Raw genomic sequence first — 22288 nt, 5'->3', positions numbered from 1 at the left:
AGGTCTTTCAATACATAGTATTAGGGAGCCAAAGGGCCAAAGACCTTCTACTGACCTCTCACCCTTCCTACCGGGAGAAAGGTGGGCATAATGCCCTTTATTTGAGCCAGATTCATTACAGGTCTTTCAATAGGTAGTATTGGGGAGCCAAGCGGCCAAAGACCTTCTACTGACCTCCCACCCTTCCTACCGGTAGAAAGGTTGGCATAATACCCTTTAGTTGAGCCAGATTCATTACAGGTCTTTCAATAGGTAGTATTAGGGAGCCAAGGGGCCCAAGACCTACCTACCTCCCACCATTCCTACTAATAGAAAGGTGGGCTAAATTCCCATTATTTGAGCCAGATTCAATACAGGTCTTTCAATACATAGTATTAGGGAGCCAAAGGGCCAAAGACCTTCTACTGACCTCTCACCCTTCCTACCGGGAGAAAGGTGGGCATAATGCCCTTTATTTGAGCCAGATTCATTACAGGTCTTTCAATAGGTAGTATTGGGGAGCCAAGCGGCCAAAGACCTTCTACTGACCTCCCACCCTTCCTACCGGTAGAAAGGTGGGCATAATGCCCTTTATTTGAGCTGTTTCATTACAGGTCTTTCAATAGGTGGTATTAGGGAGCAAAGGGCCCCAAGACCTTCTACTGACCTCTCACCCTTCCTACCGGTAGAAAGGTGATCATAATGCCCTTTATTTGAGCCACATTTATTACAGGTCTTTCAATAGGTAGTATTGGGGAGCCAAGGGCCCCAAGACCTTCTACTGACCTTCCATCCTTCCTACCCGTAGAAAGGGAGGCATAATACCCTTTATTTGAGCCAGATTCACTACAGGTCTTTCAATGGGTAGTATTAGGGAGCCAAGGGGCCCAAGACCTTCTACTGACCTCACACCCTTCCTACCGGTAGAAAGGTGGGCATAATGCCCTTTATTTAAGCCGTTTCATTACAGGTCTTGCAATAGGTAGTATTGGGGAGCCAAGGGCCCCAAGACCTTCTACTGACCTTCCATCCTTCCTACCCGTAGAAAGGGAGGCACAATAACCTTTATTTGAGCCAGATTCACTACAGGTCTTTCAATGGGTAGTATTAGGGAGCCAAGGGGCCCAAGACCTTCTACTGACCTCCCACCCTTCCTACCTGTAGAAAGGCGGGCATAATGCCCCTATTTGAGCCAGATTCAGTACAGGTCTTTCAATAGGTAGTATCAGGGAGCCAAGGGGCCCAAGACCTTTTACTGACCTCCCACCCTTCCTACCGGTAAATAGGTAGGCATAATGCCCTTTATTTGAGCCAGATTCATTAGAGGTCTTTCAATAGGTAGTATTAGGAAGCCAAGGGGCCCAAGACATTCTACTGACCTCCCACCCTTCGTACCAGTAGAAAGGTGGGCATAAGGCTCTTTATTTGAGCCAGATTCAACACAGGTCTTCCAAAAGGTAGTATTAGCGAGCCAAGGGGCCCAAGACCTTCTATTGACCTCCCGCTTTCCTACCGGTAGAAAGGTGGGCATAATGCCCTTTATTTGAGCCGTTTAATTACAGGTCTTTCAATAGGTAATATTAGGGACCCAAGGGCCCCAAGACCTTCTACTGACCTTCCACCCTTCCTACCCTTCCTTCCTGACCATACCCCTTAGTTGAGCAAGATTCAAGAAAGGTGGGCATAATGCTCTTTATTTGAGCCAGATTCAACACAGGTCTTCAATCAGGTAGTATTAGGGAGCCAAGCGGCCCAAGACACTCTACTGACCTCCCCCCTTCCTACCTGTAGAAAGGCGGGCATAATGCCCTTTATTTGAGCTAGATTCATTACAGGTCTTTCAATAGGTAGTATTAGGGAGCCAAGGGGCCCAAGACCTTCTATTGACCTCCAACCCTTCCTACCTATAGAGAGGCGGGCATAATGCCCTTAATTTGAGCCATTTCGTTACAGGTCTTTCAATATGTAGTATTAGGGAGCCAAAGGGCCAAATACCTTCTACTGACCTCCCCGCTTCGTACCGGTAGAAAGGTGGGGATAATGCCCTTTTTTTAGCCACATTCATCACAGGTCTTTCAAAAGGTAGTATTAGGGAGCCAAGGGGCCAAAGTCCTTCAACTGACCTCCCACCGGTAGAAAGGTGGGCATAATACCCCTTAGTTGAGCAAGATTCATTACAGGTCTTTCAATAGGTAGTATTAGGGAGCCAAGGGGCCCAAGACCTTCTACTGACCTCCCAACCTTCCTATCGGTAGATAGGTGGGAATAATGCCCTTTATCTGAGCCAAATTCATTACAGGTCTTTCAATAGGTAGTATTAGGATGCCAAGGGGCCCAAGACCTTCTACTGACCTACCACCCTTCGTACCAGTAGAAAAGTGGGCATAATGCTTTTTATTTGAGCCAGATTCAGCATAGGTCTTCCAACAGGTAATATTAGGGAGCCAAGGGGCCCAAGACCTTCTACTGACCTCCCACCCTTCCTATCTGTAGAAAGACAGGCATAGTGCCCTTTATTTTAGCCAGATTACATGTCTTTCAATAGGTAGTATTAGGGAGCCAAGGGGCCCAAGACCTTCTATTGACCTCCCATCCTTCCTACTGGTAGAAAGGTGGGCATAATGCCCTTTATTTGAGCCAGATTCATTACAAGTCTTCATTTACATGACAGATGTAAAGTAGACCCTTGGGTCCTCCCCAACAGCAGTTAGGCTTCGTGCTGTCACTTTTTGTTTGCAGAAACGCAGGTATGTAGCACATTTTTGGACGTGGAATCCAGCAAAGATGTTCAATCGACATTATTCAATAAAAACAATATCCTGGGCAGCCCTCCAGAATACCTTAAACCCGGTCTCCACCAATTATCTGGCTGAAAATTGGATCCAATTTGTGTCATTTAATTGTTTGGACGACGGACCTATTTTAAGCCTCACGGATCTGTGGCCCCTTTAGTACCCAAGTCCAGTTTTTGACAGAAGCGTGGGCAGGAAGCACCTTATTGGAAGCGGAAGAACTCCGATCGGGAGCTCCAATTTGTATGGAGAAGGCCTTTCATCCCTTTAACATCCTCATCGCAAAAACTTTACAGAAGAAAGATTGCTATGCTTTTTTTCACCGAGTAGCTCAATATTTATGAGGAAACTACGTTAAGGAAATAAGACAGACTTTCCTTCTCCCACTTTTGCACAAAGTGCTCAAACGCAGCAGAAATTCATTCAGGGCCATAGCGATTTGGGATAAGGACACAGAAAGAATAAATCTTATCCTAGCCAACCCTCCTAATCAAACTGTCTAAAGTCACTTGAGATTTGTTGGGTAGGTATTAAAAGCATAAAAATTACAACTACCAGGAAGATTAAAAACATGATATTTTAGGCCAAAAAATTGTGCAGTCAAAAAGTTAATTTCTACTGTTCGAGGATTTCTCCTCTATCACGGAGAGTTTTTTATAAGCAAGAGCCGCAGCGCCTGTTAATTTTGGAGTCGAAGGGTTGCCAAAATTTGCAAACTAATTTATCATTTATTTATTTCCGATACATCTTAGCTTAAAAAAGTTCATCGTTATGCAACTGGTTATGCAACAATGATAATTGATAATAAAAAGAAAGAGTTTCGCAGTTTTGCAATTGTTACTATATAATTATTGCAGAAGCAATTATTCTCAAGTTATTACTAAAGTGATTGCTGCTTTCAAATATTCCTCACTCCCTATTACGGTGTAAATACTATTGATAGTATTATACACAGAGCCAAATTTAAGTCTTTTGCGCCCCTAGGCCCAAGGGATTTACGGAAAAATCCCCAAAAATTTGGGGAAAATTGAAGGCGTAAACAGATGGCAATGGATTGTTGACGAGTGATGAGCCAAAACTAATACAAGAGTGAGGAGCTCTCAACTCCATTCTTGGGACCCATCTGACAGTTTATAAGCGGCTATGGAATTCCTGTGTTGTTTTAAAATCACTTTTCTGGAATTAGGCAGCGCAGCAGCAAAGTGCACTTGGCACTTTGACGTTAAATGACATCAGTCCAGTTTTGTTAAGAAAAAAAAAACACTTAGCGTCTTTTTTTTGCGTCCCTCGGCATTGTGCGCCCTTAGGCTCGGTCCTACTGGGCCTATGCGTAAATCCTGGCCTGATTATTCCAACAGCATTGGCACTATTTAGAGATATGTATCTTTTTTTCACTCATATGCAAAAATGAATATAAATCTTATTGGGCAAAAAATACACTGCGCAAAAAAAAAAAAAGAAAAAAAAAGCTAAACGAATACACTTTAAAGTCTTTGCTGATTGACAATGAGATCGTAAACAAATATAGATCAAAACTGCACTCGTGGCGGTTTGAGACTCCTCTCTGAAATAGTTAGACGCTAAGACATGAATGTCAGAATTTATTTTCTCGTATCTTAAAAAAAAAATTCCTTGAAACAAACTATTGGCTACTGAGTGATTTTTTTTTTTATCTTTACTCATTTTACCTCAATATTTGTAAATAAGAAATTACCTTAGATGGTCTTTAATCAAAGGATATCAGCTACTTATTTGGTACGGCTGCTACGGCTGCGCGTTTTTCATAAGCTGCCCAGGCTGCTTCCTTATACTTTCTAGCAGCTTCTCCAGGATTTGCATCCATTATGATCCCACGTCCAACAATTACAACATCTGAGCCGCGTTGAGTGACTACATGATCTGGGTCTGAGTACTGTTGTCCTAAATTATCGCCATTACAACTGAGACTGACCCCTGCTGTAAAATGAATTAATCCAGGCCGGGACGACAGGGAATTCTGGCTGACAAAGCCCGAAACAAAATCAAAATGTTCCGCTGCTAGTACCATAGAGGCTGCAAGAGTATTTTTTTTTTAATTATGGCCTAAGCAAATAAAATGAGCAACAAAAAAGAAAAAGCTTTGAGTAAGGGTAGAGCCAGTGGCGCACTCATAAAATAATTATGGGGGAGGGGGCTGACCGGGGGCCCTTGGGCAAACCAACGGAAAAATTTAAAAATTTCTCAGAATAAAACGGTATTTTAAAGCATTATTTTAGGTATATTTTAGCTCTTTGAATGCAAGTTTTGAGTAGGGACTAAGGAATGAATGATAAAACCGAGCAGATTAAGTAACATTTAAAAACAGAATGTAAGTTTTTAAGGGGGCTACAGCCCCTTTTGCCCCCCCCCCCCGGGGTAGAGGTAAAATATTTATGTTAAATCTGCAAAGAAACTATTGTCAAGTGACTAAACGATAATCAAAGGATAAAAAATTAACTGGCAATGAGATTTCGGGGTCCGTGGCTGAAAGAGCTTTGCTTTCCGAAGAAAGCAAAAGCAACATTACAAATGAAAAGGAACAGAACGTATCCCATATATGACTGGGCCAGCTAAATCTAAACAACTTGCATTTTATGCTGAACTTTCGTTACCACTTTACTGAAAACATGTTGGAATCCAACAAATTTAGTCAGTTGGTAATTGATTGTGTTTTCTTTATCACTTGTCTTTAAAAGATTCGAACTGAGAATTTTATTACATAAAGAAAATTCAACGAAAAAAACTATCATTTTCGACGCATTAAAAACAGAAAAAGAAACAAAAATTAGTCGAGTTTGTTATTAAAGTATTAGGAGTGAAACTCTAATTTTAGCACCTAGAATCTATATTGCAAGCTCATTCCAAATAAATTCTTCAAAAAAAAAAAAAAAAAACAGGCGGCAAGGTAAACCTCCTCCTTTTTCCTGAAGCACCTCTCATGAGTAAGTTTGAATATTAAGGCTTAAAAGGCACTTTTGATATTTTAGCCCCAACCTCTCCAAAAAAGTTCCACTGACCTCTGAAGAATAGTTGGGATGTAGCTACGCAGAACTTTATAACTGTCAGGTCAACCGCGTAAACAGACTACAGTAACATTCCGCTTTTATGAGCTGTACCCAAATTTAGGGACTAATATGTCACTGGGCGGCACAATACCCTCTGAAAAAAGGCTGTTTAAATAGACTTTACATAGTTCTGAGCTGATTAAATAGAATTGCTCTTTGATAGCATTTTGGCCAAATAGGGATCAACATTGTTCTTTTGCAAGTGGCAAAAATCAGCACCTTTCTGTGGCTTAATCCCTTTCATGATTTAGAAGTGGAATAGAAGATTAAGTTTCCATTTGAATGGGTCCTCTCTTCATAATATACAAGAGAGTGCTCGGCCGTCACTGAACACCACTCTTTCCAGAAAAAATTCAATTTTTTTCAATTCTGTACATAGAAGCTTAAAACCCATCAAACTTACCCATCAAACTAAATATACAGAAATCATTTAATTCTGTATATTTAGAACCAGAATTTTGAATTTTATTTTTATTTTAGAATTGTATATTGAATTTTAGAATTTTATATTGAATTCAATAAATAATTTAGAATTAAAATCAGAATCAGCATATTTGAAGATTTAGAATAATTATAAAATTTTAAATGTTAATCATAAAACTCGAATTTTCTTCATGCATGAGGGGTATAATAAAAGTAAAAGCCGCAGTTGGTTTTGAAAAATTGACACGTTTTTCATCGAAGAAATTTTTTCAAACATCTTTTCGGATACATCCCGTAATTAGTGTGGTGAAAATTCCTCTTTTTTATAGTTTTGGTTTCTGTTAACAATGGTCACTCATCTATTTATAGTTGACTATACTTCATCACAGACTGATTAATCTAGTAATTTTTTTCTACAAGAAATCTTTGATAAATAACTTAAAATTTCATAAATTTTGCACATAAAATATCGTTAGTTTTTTATAAACAATTTTAAAAAATGTAGTATTTAAAGTTTTGTTAAGTATTGGCAAGGATCATCCAAGGCAAATACCAGGATAAAATAAGTTTAGGGTAGGGGGATGGAGTTACACATTATCCCTCTCCTCATGATTGATACAAACAATCTCTTACTAAAACCCAGAAAAACCTTTAAAATATTATTTGTTGGCCTCCAGCCCTTCTTAGGCAGACCCATGCCCACCTCTAACACACGAGGACTCAAAGCTTTTAACTAATTTAAACCGAAGATAAATATTTAATTTATCTTCCAAGATATTTTTAATTTTATGTAGATTGCATTTATGTTCAGTGATGCATGCGCTACAGAACCGGGGTATATAACTTCTTAAACCTGGGGCTACATGAAAAGTTTTTGATAGCTCTAAATCGAACGGTTATCTCGGAATTTTCACTCGATAGCATTTAAGCCTTTGTTGGGCCAAAACTGTTGTTTTATGCTGCAAAATGGCATAAAACCACACTTTTATGTAGCAAAATTTCTTTTGTTACCCAAAAGATGCAGTAGAGCTTTCAGTTTTGGTTCAATTGAGCCCTATGCCGATACCCTACGACCAATAGCTCAAAACAATGACCCAGAAAAAAAAAAAAAAAAAAAAAAAAATCTGTGACCAACTTACAAGGAAAACAATAAGAAACTAAATTCAGCGTTTCCTCTCTTCTATCTTAGAATGATCGGTCAAACACAAAAACGGCCAGAAATTGCTATAAATGTACAACTAAAAAATAAAACGCAGAGAAATAGAAGTGTATAACGAAGTAAAACTTCAAACCAAGATGCAACAAATAAAAGAGGCGAAGATCTCGAAGGTTTGGTATAGGAATGATGGACTTTTCTTTTTCGGGTGTATTTTTACTTCCTACCAAAGAAACTTCATGTACATCATGTACGTTTAAAGCCTGATTCATCCCACGTTCGATTTAGGATAAGAATTTAAATGAGCATTGGACTTAATTGAGCGAATTTAATTGAGAATAAAGAATTTAACTGAGCATTGGACTTAATTAACTGAATTTAACTGAGAATAAAGAATTTAATTGAGCATTTGACGTAATTGACCGAATTTATTTGAGAATAAATAATTTAACTGAGCATTGGGCTTAATTAACCGAATTTAATTGAGAATAAAGAATTTAATACAGGGTTCTCAGACATGCTTAATTTTACAGAGTAGTTTTCATACAGATCACATTCATTTTAGGGGCATTTTTCTTCTTTTTCTAAAATGACACAAAATTCTTAATATTAATAATTCTTATTTAATTTTATACATATCGAATAAAGATGAAAAACCAGAGTTTTTCAATGTAACGGAACAAGGGGTCACTAACTTTTGGCAATCACATACACCACTAGACGCTTGCTAAGCGTGGTGGAACTGTGCCGAGCATTGCAGAGATTATGCCATACGTGGCAGAACTATGCGGCACATATGACAATCCCAGATTCATAACAGGTGGTGGAAAGTAAGTGAATTAAATAAAGAAAATTAAGTTATAAAGTTCATAGCTTTTAAATGACGTATTCACCTCATTTCAATTCCTATTCGGTAACGAGTTATTAGGTTTATATTTTTCTATGATTTGGACCAGTGGGTCTATCACTGGTTTTTCACTCTGCTTGTACTTTGCACTTAAAAAACAGATTTGAATGTTTTAACACAATACAGATCGCAAAAACCAGATGCTCATTTTTGTCTTTGTCTGCTGATCAACAGTCACCAAAAGTTTTAGTTGTTAGGGTACAAACCCCTACCCCATAAAAAAGACAACTTTCATTTTTATGAGGCAGTATATCCACTCACTTGTTCTTTCGGTACAGAAACAACCACCAAAAATATGACTTGATTACTCTATAAGTTACTGAAAATTATTAAACCTACCCGATGAATAATCAGCTGTGATCAGATTTCCTGCGCTACTAAGTTCTCCGATGATAACACACCCCCTTGGTTTATTCGCATCGAAAGCAGCTTCTTTTAGAGCTTGTAAAACTCCAGGTCCCGAAATGGTGTGGACTGTGACGAGGTCAGCCCATGAAGATATGAAGAACTTTCCAGATGTGTACTGCATCTTTACAGTGTTGCCAATATCAGCAAATTTCCTAGAAAATGTAAAAAAAAAGTGATTTAAGTATAAAACACAAGGATTCACTGCGAAACAAGGAATGAATGAATTCATCAATATGTAGAAGAAAATGTATCACATCATGCTTTAGTTTGTATACAACTAGCTTACCCGTCGCGCGTTGCTGCGATCTCAAAAGAAATGAAATATGAAAATTCTCCTCTGCGGGAATCCCCCCCCCCGCGTATTAATGACAACCGTTTTTATAAATTTCAATATATTTGAGCAACTCTCCACCCCTATATAATAAAATTCCGCGGAAAATTTCCGCCGCGTATCTATAAAGACTGTATTTTTAAATTGTTAATCAGTTGAAAAATCAGGTTAGGATTGTTAACTTCCGCTTTACCACCTCAATGCCATCTATTTTAAGTATTCGGGTTCAGTGTTCTCTAATATCAGTCAACACGATTAATCGAAAAATAAGACAAGTGGACTTCATTCTCTGAAATAATTCAGTAGTATGTAGTATAAGTACTTCAGAAGTGATTTCAGAACAAATCACTTCTGAAGTAAATTTTGTACCGACAACTATTTCAACTGAAACTTTAAAAAACTAGATAAAAAGGGCAATGAAAAATCAGAACTACTTCAGAACAAATTCAGAACACTTTGATGAAAGATTAGAGGCCAAACACCTTTAAGAAACTAAGAATTAAAACACGAACCAGGAATTTCTTTTCCAAAACCAGAATTCGAGTTTATTTTTATTATCAGTGTTCCATTAACATCATTTTTGCATTATTTTTAGCACTTGCACTGTAAAGCACCTTAATTATAGCTACTTTCTCATGTTTGTTAGAGATGAATCAGTGATACAATCACACTGAGGCCATAAGAGAAACAGTAAAGATCCACTCTGCCAGAAGTCGAATCTCATTTCGGCAGCTCGAATTTTCGTTCCCCGGTGAAAATAATAGATCTTCATGTGGAAAGGAGTTCTGTTCCTTTCTCTTTCAAATCAGGGTTTGAAAGGCCATAAGATACCGAAGCCATAAGACAAACAGTAAACATCAGACATAAGACGAACAGAAATTAGAATAAATATCCGAGTCAAACTCAAAACAAGCAAAAAGTAACTTGAGTAGGGCTGATAACCCCCATGTCTTCTCAAGACCAGAACACAATTTGCGCTTTACTGAAAAAAAAAACAACTGTGGATTGCCAGTTCATTTGATATATACTTATAGGGCAGAATTTCACTTTGGCAGCTTGAATTCTCGTCGCGAGAACCGATAACCGGGAACTGAAAACCGGGAACCGATATCTACATGGGTTCTTTTATTCTAGTTTTGTGGGTTTATCACCGGTTTTTTCTTCTAAATTAAAAACAAAAACCAATGACTAGGGTAGACCTGAAATAAATGAATAAGACCTTAAATAAGACCTGATTCCTCTGTACCTGTCTTCTAGTAGGAATAAATAATTGCCTGGTACAGTAAACTTCTTACTGAGGCGGATCCAGTGGTATCAATTCACGAAAACGTAGAGCGGGAGGGGCAAAACTTATTTGTCTAAGGGGGAGGGCAATTTTGTTTGTTTTCTTTTTAATTCGTTCAATGAAAATACCAAAAAATCACTTTTCAACGAAAATACCATAAACCTAAGAATTTTAGGAAAAATCAAAAGATTTTCCGCTTGAAAAAAAAACAAACTCTAGCTTATTGAAATCTGACGCACAACAAGCAACTAATTAATTTAATATGTTTCATTAAACGCTATTAAACGCCAAAGATTATGAAAATTAACTGTAATAAGCTTCTTGAACGCAGAGTGAGCTCAACAACCTGCAGTTCGTTCTTTCCTCGACAGAAAATTCTTGGCGGATTTATCTATCAGGATAAATTACAGATCTTCCTATTAGAAAGCATCTTAAAGGGTACTATAGAACTGCAAGATTTCTAACTCTAATGTTTTTCATTTCAACTATAATTTTCGGTATGGTAGTAGTCCCCAAAGCCGTGACGAAAGCCGGTGCTCCGCAGCCGAAAATATTTGAGTGATCCATTACCGCAAAAGCCTTGACCCGCGGCAATCATGGCCGGCGGCGGCGTGTCACCAGTCATTTCTCTTGAGATTACTCAACTGATCACTCAACTGAAAGACAAATATGAGGCAAAATCCACTATTTAATGGTATATGCAAAAATTTTAGATTCCCGTCAAATGATTTTGAATTTACTCGCCTGCTACAGACTTTAGATTGTGTTTCACTTCTTCAAGTCCTCTTCGCTACAATAATCAGTTTCTGAGACACTCACTAATGTTTAAAAATAGCTATTTAGCAACATTCCATTTAGAAGACTCAAATACAGTTAAATAAACCGTGTAGAATTTCCAATGCACCATTTGTCAACCGAAAGCGTGTGTCGATAACTCGGCGCAATACCCTTTTCCCATTGTGCATCTTAAGACAGTCTGTCATCAAATAAAGAACAAGACGAAAAAATAATTAGATTGATCGTAATTGATTTGGACATAAAATAAGAATTAAAACCGTAAGTTCAGTCTTAGAATTGAAGCAATCACATTCTATAAGAATGCAGCCATTCCATAATTATCTTAAATGCCAAACTTAGGCAGGGCTACTGAAATTTAAGATCAAATGTGTTTAGTATGGGGTCCTGATTGAGAATAATAGGCAAAGGGGCTGAAGTGCCGACCAATAGAACCAAGATATACAAAACCTCTGCTTCTACTGAACAGAACCTCTGCATCTTTACAGCCCAATAGAATGAATAATATACATTAAAAACAAGTTGTTTTATCAGCGGTCCCTTTTCTATACATTTATTCTGTTTTCTTGTGCAAGTTTCTTGTGACGAATCACCAGTGACCAGTTGACTGAAAACAGCTTGGAATTTTTTGTATTTACCACTTAAAAATTAACTGCTTACTGGCGATTAGTGATTAGCTTACCAGTAAAAGGGAAGTTTGCGCTTAACCTGTGACCATTTTGGTAAAGGTGCAGATCAGCTACCCCTGTATCGTAGAGTGCAGAAGCCCTGTCAATAGAACCAGGACATACAGTAAGGATGTCTTTTTAACAATGTTAATAATTATATTATTGAAGATTGACATAAGGTACTTTATCACATCGCTTGAACCGAATTGTCAGGTCTCCAGGTCCATGCTCCAATCAATACTCCAGGTCCATACTCCAATCAATACTCCAGGTCCAAGCTACAATCAATGCTCCAGGTCCATGCTCTAATCAATACTCCAGGTCCATGCTCCAATCAATACTCCAGGTCCATGCCTGCATGGTCCATGCCTCCATGCCAACTGACCTGCAAGCCTGCACAACACCACAATTTGACCCATTTTTATATTTACTGTTTTGGCAGATGTTCTTTTTCATTCACATTCTTTTCTGTTTTAACAGATGTCTTAGCTCAATTATTTATCCACTGTAGGTGGGTAATAAATAAATATTATAAGCATTATACCTTCACCCAAAGTTATATTTCCAAGACGATTCCTTACCTGTCTTCCAGAAGAAGGAAGTTATGCTTCATCGCCAAGCCAACGAGCATACATGCAGTTTCCCCTGAAAAATCTTTTATAATATCCATATGAGTTTTGAGCACACAAATTTCAGGACCAACTTTTTCAGCTAGTTCCAACAGTTCTTTGGTTGTAGTGACATCTGCCGAAACACAAAGATTTGTCTTCTTTTCTTCCATTATGTCTAGTAGTTTCTTAGCAACAGGGTTGACGCAGTGATCCACGCGCTTACTGAATGGCATAAATCTTCGCGAGTGTTCCATCACTAAAAGAATACATTCTAAGGCCAAAATGGCTATACATGACGTATGAAACCAAGAAAGGAAAGGATATAATAAATGTAAAATAACATTAAATAGGTGAGAAAACGAGGATTTTGTCAGCCAATAACAAAATAAGAAGACGAAAAACAAGCAAATATTTCGACTACGACCTCTGCCAAGTCGTCTTCAGTGCTCAAAAAAAAAAAAAAAAAAAAAAAAAAAAAAAAAAAAAAAAAAAAAACCTTTTTGAAGAAGAAACTCAAATCTTTTCTTCTCTTGTCAAGTTCACTTCGAAAGGTTTGATTTCTTTTTTTTTTTGTCTTTTCTCTCTTTTTTTTATTTACATTATTGTCCGTAAGTTTTTGCCACTTTTTGTTATGCATTGATGTACAGCTCTTATTTAATTTTTTGTTTTGTTTTTTCGCATTTGTAATTGTTGTTGTATTGATTGGGCCATCTACAAGCTCAGCTTTAGGGACTGCCAAAGTACCTATTGGTGATTTGGAGAAGATCCAGGAACGAGCTATAAGGGTTATTCTTGTAGAAAAATATTTTTATTTCAACTGGAGATATTTTTATTACAACACTAAATTTATCAAGTCTCCGTGAGCACCAAGTTCAGATACTACCTTACGTTACAACATCGCACGTTACTACCACCTTTCATAGCAGTCCATGCGAACACTCGCGCGAGAGATAAACTACAGCTAGCCATAGGAACAGATTCCGCAACTCTTTTGTAGAACTTTTGTGTCAATTCCGTAACTCTTTTGTGGAACTTTTGTGGCAATCCAGCAACTTTTTTTTTCTATTTATTACAAGTGTTTACAGCAAATTACTGTTACATATTGGATTCTAATTTTACGTTAAAAGGAGGAGATCTCTCCTAGGTCCCCTCCTGGCTATGATTAATAGCCTCAGTCAGCAATTTCCTGACAGATGAAAATATGTGGATGACCTAACGGTTGTTGAAACCTGCAACAGAAATTTAATAGGCAACCCTATGAGCATCCTTAATGATATTGCAGACGACGCTGCGGACTTAGACATGAGATTAAACTCTTCTAAATCTATGATAATGAGAATATATTTCCTTAAAACCTCACTCCAATTTCTCATCCCTATCCCTCCAGATATCTCTGATTCCTCCTTTAATTTTCTCGGGGTCACAATTTCTTCTAATTTAAAGTGGGATATCCAATTTAAAGACATTGTCCATAGAGCTAATGCGTCCATTTCTCTCCTTAAGCTCTTAAATAAATTTAACGTCCCCCCTCCCATTCATTAAGGATTATGCTTCCTTTGTCAACCCGCATCTTGAATATGCTTGTCCAGTTTGGCATCTCCAGTGAAGAATCGAAAAGAATTGAATCCATCAAAAAAAGAGCCCTGAGAATAATTTTCAATGAAGCTAAGGTTTTATATTCGCTCCTTCTAAAAAAGGCCAGGTTGGAAACACTTGAGCACAGGAGAGGTACTTTGTGCCTCCGTTATGACAAAAAAATGCAATAACAAACCATCGCACGGAAAACATTTTCCCCAAAAGACACTCCCTACCCGGACACCGTCTGCCTCGGACTGTCTCTGAACCCGTTCCTATCTTGTTCCCGGTTCGTTGCTTTACCTTCAGATGTGAAAAAATTTATGTCCCCTTCATTACTGATCGAATAAACCGCTAGTTTTCCTTTGTTTTCTTTTTTATTATTTGGTACTGGTGACACCCAAGTTTTATGTTCGTTTGCTTCTTTTGCTCCCTCCCCCTTTTTATAAGCTCTTTTCAAACCCTTTTAAATGTATATGCTATTTCATTCTTTTTTTAGATTTTACCTTTTTGACGTGCTGGCATTTTGCAGTTTAACATTTTTGACTAAGGAATGGTTGTCTTTCTGATATTGTTGTTTTGGGTTTTGGTATTGTTTGCCAGTTTAAAACTTGTTGCGATTTATTATTTTTTTTTTTTTGCTTTTATGACTCCGAAACGCGAGTTCGGCCCTAAGGGGCCTGTGATAGGAATTTTTTTAAATAATTATCTATCTCCTACCTTATATTTAGTAAAAAAAAAAAAAAAAAAAAAAAAAAAAAAAAAAAAAAAATCAAGGGCATAACGAGTAAGAAATTCACTGTGTGTATTAGACGAATTAGGGTAATCCGAAGAGGGTAATTTGACAGATCTTAGGAACATATTCTTCTACACCCCAGTGAGCAGGTATGATAATAATTTTGCGCAATAGTTGTCAATGAGTCAACCCCATAAAACTAAAGTTTAGAGACATTTCAACATACATAAAGAAACAGGAAGGAGGGGGTTTCTTTTGAAAAACGTTCCAGGTAGACACAGTAAAATATTCGGGCATCAATAAATAGAGTACCTCATATTCAGAAAGCTGTTTATTGCCATCGCAATATTTATCGTAAAATTTTTAGTGCTAAAATTTATCAATCATTTTTTTAAATCATAATATTTGAATTCTTAGCGTTTTCCAGGTATATTTTCTAGCATTTTCTTTAGTCTAAAAAATTCACAGACTTTTTTTCTTGTCATTTGCGACAAGTTCTCAGCATCTTACGCGATGTTTGCTTATTCGCCGCCTTATTAATTCACCCAGTTTGTCTAAGAATAACGTTGTATTACAATAAAATCCTGATAAATGAATTCGAATCGAAAAAAGAAATGTAATTTTGTATATTAGTTGACTTTGATTAATTTAATTCAGTATTGATTAATCTTGAAAAGCACTCCACCCCGAAATCCCAATTTGTTCTTAAGTTCTCAGCCCCTCCTATTCAAATCGTCAATTAAAACCTGATTTGTTATTGGGCCCCAAATTTTTTTTTATTTTTGCCTCCTCCTACCCTTCCCCTACACTGGGAAGGGAAAGGAGGAAGCCATTGAGAAAGCCCCTCGATATTGATCTGAACGTGTCTCGGATCATCAACTTGCAGCGCTGAGATTACGAACAACCGCAGTGCATTCAATTTTATTTTTTTGCTTTTTGCCTGATTTTGCCACAATCCCTAATTATAAAAGATCTACTCACAGTAACTCTTTACTAGTTTACAGTGTTGATTTGAACGTGAAATCCAGTCTGAGAAAAAATCTCTTGGAAGGTCAACTTGCGGCGCTGACATTACTAAACATCATTGTAAAATCAATTTTATTCTTATATTTAAGGATTTTTTAACGCCCAGGTTGGTAGAAATAGGGATAGATGGTACCCTAGCCTAGGTAAATTTGGTGTAGGAAAAGAAAACAGTAATGGATACAGACTTTTGCAATGTTGTAGGTATAACAATCTAGTTATAACCAATACGGTGTATGGTCATAAAACGACTCATAAGTTAATATGGTATTCAAGTGATGGTAAGGCAGCAAACCTTATTGATTATGTTATTGTAAACCGAATACTGGCAGGATCAATACAAGATACTAGGGTATATAGGAGTGCCGTTATTGATGTTAAGAGTAAAGATCACCATCTAGTAGTGTCAAGGGTTAATTTAAAGCTGATATATCGGAAGGGTAACTACCTCCCAGGAGGTTATGATGTTGGTAGACTCCAGGATAAGAATTTGAGAGAAAATTTCCAGGAACAGTTAAATACTAAACTTGAGAGTTTAAAATTTGATAATGTGGAAGATGGTTGAAATAATTTTAGAAAAATAATTTGTGAAGTTGCTGAAGGTGTCTTAGGGAAGAAAGCTAGAACTGCAGCTAAGAATATTAGTGAAAAAGCTTTATGTTAGATAGAAAGAAGAAAGGACTTGTACAAGAATTAACTTAGTAATGATCATACGAAAACAAAAGGAATGTAATGAAAATGGAGAAAGTATAAAAAAATGAACTAAGAATTTGTGCAACAGAGACCACGGGTAAAATTATCTATGATCTGGAAAATATAGCCACACCGCATAATAGTAAAATATTGTACTGATATGCTAATAACTTGAGAGGTAGTGGTTAGTACGGACTTGGCCCAGTTAAAGATAGGAATTAACGATCAGGAAAAAACTAAAGAGAGATGGGCCGAACATTTTGAGAATTTACTTAACAGAGATAAGAGTTGCAGGAACAGATATAGAGGAAAATGAAACAGTTTGTGATACCTTGGATGTGAAGGAATATTTGTTTTGTGAGGAAGAATTAGCAACAGTACTAAAAGGACTAAAAAATAAAAAGACTCCAGGTGCTGATCCAGGTGGTAAATGAGTTTCTTAAATATGGTGGCTCTGAGGTTAGAAATAAGTTACTGAAGATTATGAATATGAGTTTTGAAAAAGGGGAAGTACCTAACGATTTTAGGAAAACCTTAATTAAACCACTTTATAAGAAAGGTGATAAGAGTGAGTGTGGTAGTTATCGAGGGATTAGTCTGGTCTCTGTAGGTAGTAAATTACTTAGTAATAAGATACTTTTTAGACTGAGAGATGCTGTGGACAAGGTTTTAAGAGAAGAACAGTGCGGTTTTAGAAAAGGTAGAGGATGTGACGACCAAATTTTTCACTCATATGTTAATAATTGAAGAGTGCCTGAGTTTTCAAACACCTTTAGTCCTCGGTTTTATAGATTATGAGCAAGCGTTCCATTCTGCTGATAGAAGAGCTTCGGTAAGGGTTTTATCCTTGTATGGCATACCAGACAAATACATTAAAGTGATTAGTGCTATGTACGAGAATAACACTGCTGCGATTAAGGTAGGAAATGAGGTAAGCAGCTGGTTTTGTATTGAATCAGGAGTTAAGCAGGGTTGTGTTCTATCCCCTTTTATGTGGATTTTTTTGATGGACTTTGTCATGAGGAGCACAGAATAGGCGATGGAAGACCAAGGAATGAAATTGGGATGAAAAAGTCTCTTGGACTTAGATTATCCTGATTATTTAAACTTCCTAGATGAAAGTGTGAGCAAAATGAACAAAGTTTTACAGGTTTTGCGAGCTCAGGGTGGAAAAAGAGGGTTGAAATTAATGTTAAAAAGACTAAGCCACTAAGGCTAGGAATAAGTGCAGATGAAAAGGTTAAGTTGGGTAATGAAAAGATTGATCATGTGGACAGCTTCACTTACCTTGGGAGTATTATTAGTGAAGATGGTTGAAGAAGTGAAGATGTCAAAAGCAGAATAGCCAAGGCTCAGGGTGTTTTTTCACAGTTAAAAAAAGTTTGGAAAAATAGGAAGATAAGTCTGCAAACCAAGATTAGAAGCTACAGTGGTCAATTATGGCTCTGAAGCATGGGCGCTCCGAAAAGCAGATGAAGATTTGCTAGATGTTTTCCAGAGAAATTGCTTAAGGATTGTTCTGGGTACACGGCTGACTGACCGTATTTCAAACAATAGGCTATACGAAAAATGTGGTTCAATACCGCTCTCTAGGGCTATAATGAAAAAAAGATTGTGGGGGAAAGGGCACGTTGTGCGGATGAAGGATGACAGATTGTCAAAGATTTTCCTTTTCGGCCAACCGTCAAGGGCTAAATGGAAAGCAGGTCGTCCTCGTCTGGGGTGGGAAGATGTCATAAAAAAAGATTGAAAGGAAATGGGAACTTCCTGGGTGGACGTAAAAAGGGAGGCTTTTAATAGATTGGGATGGAGGAGGAGCGTGCGTAGCTGTGTTGGCCTCAGGCGGCTTGGTGCTGCAGTGAGTTGTTAGTAGTAGAAGTAGTAGTTTAAGGATCTTACGCTTCTTCTTACTTCCCTTTTGTAATCAGATACCAATGAAAATTTACGACAAAAAAGCTGCACCGTAAAACCTCAACAGCATTGAACTTCAATAGAGATGCAGCAATCCTACGACCGCTGTTAAAGCGACATTAATATATCTTATAAACATTCTGCTAGACTTTCAACAAAAACTGTTTTCAATGCCATGACGTTACCCGCTAAAAGATCCACCACTAGACGTCGTGATTTGTCTAGTAAAAGGGCAGGCCGTTTAAAGGGGGTGGAGACGGGGGACAGCTCGCTCGGGCACTGTGTCTGGGGGTTCTTTTTTATTCATTGTATTTATCTGGGAGTTTTTCTATTTATTTTTGAGTCGATAGGGGGGGGGGGAATTAATTTTCCCCAGGAACCACAAACCCCAGGAACGACCCTGTTTATATATGTTAATTAATGAGTGCCACATAACTAATATATACATTAATGACACGTGGAACCACTTACCGGCTGGAGGTGGTATTGGTTCGGGGTTTTTATGAAGAAAATCAAGAGTTCTTCTTACTACATCGTCCGATATTTTTCCAGCTTTATTTAATACATTTAATACCTGAAAAACAAGAAAAAAATCGTAGCAGTAAAGAATAATAATAAAAAAAAAAATCCTTGGTACAAATACTCCTCTAAGTGCTGCAGAAACAGGGAATCATGTGTCACCCTTGCGAAGCAACAGACACAACTCCAAAGGCTTTGACTAAAAGTCTAAAGAAACAACTACTAAACCCTACCAAATTTAATTGACATCCAATAAGCCCCTCTGATGCATACAGATGACAATAGTATACTGTTTCTCCACAGAAGGTCAGATACAGCACGAACACCCATGATCATAACTGTAGCTGTTGAACAGTTTTGGCTAAATAAATTCCATAGCCACGCCAAGATAGTAAGCTAACATCATATTTTGAAAACTTTAACCCCCTCCTTCCTCACACTGAGGTTTAGCCAGATGCGGACAACAAAAAAAGCACATTCAGCCCATCAATTCGGTTTGGCCCAAACTCCTTTTCTGATAGACATGTTTATCAGAAAAAATAAGAATTTAACCCCCTTCTGCTCTTTCTCTCTCTCTCTCTCTCTCTCTCTCTCTCTCTCTCTCTCTCTCTCTCTCTCTCTCTCTCTCTCTCTCTCTCTCTCTCTCTCTCTCTCTCTCTCTCTCTCTCTCTCTCTCTCTCTCTCTCTCTCTCTCTCTCTCTCTCTCTCTCTCTCTCTCTCTCTCTCTCAAGGACTTTCAAAGTCCTGAACACAAAACATTGCACATCTCATGTCATGACCGACGAAACTACTAACTTATTAATACCGAAATGATAATCGAGCTGTCAATGGAAATCGAAGCTTGATTTTTATGAAGTCACCAATGTTGCTAGGCCCAAAGGACTCTAGAAGTATCCTCCCCCCATGGAAAATTGCCTCTACATGTTTCAAAGCATAAGCACTCTAAAGTTTCGATTTTAAATTTTGAATATATCAAAAATACTAGACGAGACGAAACTATTATTTTATTTAAACCGAAACTACGACCAGATTGTCACAAAAAATAAAAACCCGATTTTTAATGAAGTCATCTGCTAAGCTCAAAGAGTTCTAGGCGTCCCCTCCCCCTCAATCGTGGAAAATCCCCCACACATGTACAATTCAGCAGCCGAAGAGTAAGTATGACAAAAAATGTTTTTACACTTTTATTAGTGGTTTTTTTTTGTGTATTTGAAGGTTGAGTTTGCAGAGCGGGGTAAGATAAAGGTTAAAGAAAAAAATTGATAATATGAAATGAGTGGCAACTTCAGAAGGGTTGCCCTATGGTGAAAACGCACAGAGATAACAGGTCGAGATGAGAATAAGAAGTACAGGTAGAGCACGAGTACCCGTACGACTCACAGTAAGAGATACTCAACGAGAACGGGTACTCGTAGGACTGACTAAGAAGTTCAAGTTACTTCCCGTGGACTTGGCGTGTGACCGACATCTTTAGTACATGATACCAGTTCATTCCTTGCGAAAGAAAGGTTCCTTCATTTAAGTACCTCGGTAATACAGTGACCCAAGAGGGAAATTGTGATAGAGAAGTCTTGCTTCGCATAGCGTATGCAGGTAGAGCATTTTTTCAGCTGAAGAATATTTGGAGATGTAGAAATTACTCTCAGAATTAGACAATGCGATTGTTTAGCAGTAATGTACTCTCTGTAATTTTATATGAATGCGAGTCCTGGAGTTTTTCAAAGAAAGCCGAGGAGACTACACGGCTTCGAGAACAATGACCTACGAAAATTTCATGCAATACACTGGACTGACAGAGTAATGAATGCCCAGATAAGGGCATATACCGAACAAACACTGGTGACCGACGAGATCTGAATGAGAAGATGGAAGTACTGGGGGCATATTACCCGCATGAGGAAAGGACGCCTCCCCCACGATGAATGGTGTTGGACAGGACCCCATCCGGTATTCGAAGGAGTGGAAGACAATGCAGCACACTTTGTCGGTCCCTGGAGAAAGAGACGACGAGTCTCCGAACCCCACTGAATGAACTTTGGTCTTTGGCCCAAGATCGACTAAGTTGGAGGTCAACTGTCGCTGCCCTATGCGCCCCCATGCGTGGAAGGATCTAATTCTAAGTAAGTAAGAACAGGAACACGTCCACTAAGCACATATAAGAAGGATTTCCCGTCTGAAGTACCATTAAGGATGTCTTTTAAATTTAACTTCAATATCATAGAGTCGAACTCCAAGTCGGAACTAAGAAAATTTAATATGGACAGAACCATATATTATGCCTATATTTTGAAATTTAGCAAAATTATATCCCAAAATCCTTTCTTTTCTTCATTGTTTTTACTTGTGTTACTTCACCTTTGACAGCTCAATTTTACATGTGGTGGAATCTTCTGGGCGTAGTTGTCTGCGGAGGGAAGGGGCAAGGGCGAATTTCCTGCGCGGGGGGGGGGGATAGATTCAGACATTAGCTCAAAGATATACATAGATGCAATATTTCAGTAGTTCCGTGGACATACCTGAAGGGTAGAAGCAGGTAATACAGGGCTGCCACAGGTTCAAGTGGTGAAAAATAGGGACTTGGGGACCTCTTTTTAGTCGAAAAAGGGACCTCTCTAGGGACTATTCTGGACGCAAAATGGACTCCAAAATTCAGTTTTCAGAAAGCTTTTGCAAGAAAAAGCAGTGACACAACAGCAAATGACCCTTGACTAAGAAAAAAAAATGTGAATAATCATTTGCAGACATCTCTCCGTGATCAGAGGCCAAGTGATAATTAAGAAAGAGACCACCTGAGACTCATCATGCGATGGGAGGAGCTTTTTCCTTCTTTTTTTCTGAACACTACTTTTGAATACAAATAATCAGATGCAAAAATATGATGAAAAAGATAAGGGTAAGTCTTTCTTTTCAATGCCTTTTTTTTTTAGCTGGTTATGAGCTTTCTTCAGTAACTAGTCTGCAGCCTGTTCCTTGGTACCAAACGCTTCTTTTTTTTTCTTTATAGTCTCTATTGTCTGTCTTTTCAAAGAGGTTTTAACGAGCTTTCTAAGTTTTTTCTTTCAAGGCTTTTCCCTGCTGTAGGTACAAATCATAGCCCTTTCTACCGGATTTGGTTAGTTTTATCAAATCTTCAGAGACAGCAACATTTTGCGCACGTCTTCCAAATCTGCCCCAACTATGTATCACAAAAAGTTTTGCATTCAAAGTTCGTTCATTCATCAAACCTTCCTTCTTTGAGAATCCTCCCAGAAAGCGAGAAACCCTGCTCAATCCTGGCTGACCGGTGAGAAATGATCAAAGCATTTTTACGACTTCAGACAAGTTTGGATATTTTCCTTCCTGGATCACATTGTTCCACTTGTCATCAATCCTTCATGGCTCGAATGGAAGTCC

The 22288-nt window shown here is 38.0% G+C and overlaps 1 protein-coding gene across 1 annotated transcript in view; it reads right to left on the bottom strand.

The window, feature by feature from the left end:
• The window catches only part of r-l (rudimentary-like), a 39710-nt gene that overhangs the window by 6146 nt on the left and 11276 nt on the right, over nt 1-22288 (bottom strand). The window contains exons 4-7 of the mRNA XM_089102876.1: nt 18848-18950; nt 12409-12694; nt 8680-8900; nt 4486-4823 (exon numbers count right to left, since the gene is read on the bottom strand). Coding sequence (XP_088959002.1) covers nt 4516-4823; nt 8680-8900; nt 12409-12694; nt 18848-18950 — 918 coding nt within the window. The 3' untranslated portion in view covers nt 4486-4515. The remainder of the gene's footprint in view (nt 1-4485; nt 4824-8679; nt 8901-12408; nt 12695-18847; nt 18951-22288) is intronic.

Source organism: Artemia sp. Qi Xiang Cuo, chromosome 17, assembly GCF_049724085.1.
Source record: "Artemia sp. Qi Xiang Cuo chromosome 17, ASM4972408v1, whole genome shotgun sequence".
In the NCBI taxonomy this organism is placed as follows: Eukaryota; Metazoa; Arthropoda; class Branchiopoda; order Anostraca; family Artemiidae; genus Artemia; species Artemia sp. Qi Xiang Cuo.
This window is presented reverse-complemented; position numbering and strand designations above follow the sequence as displayed.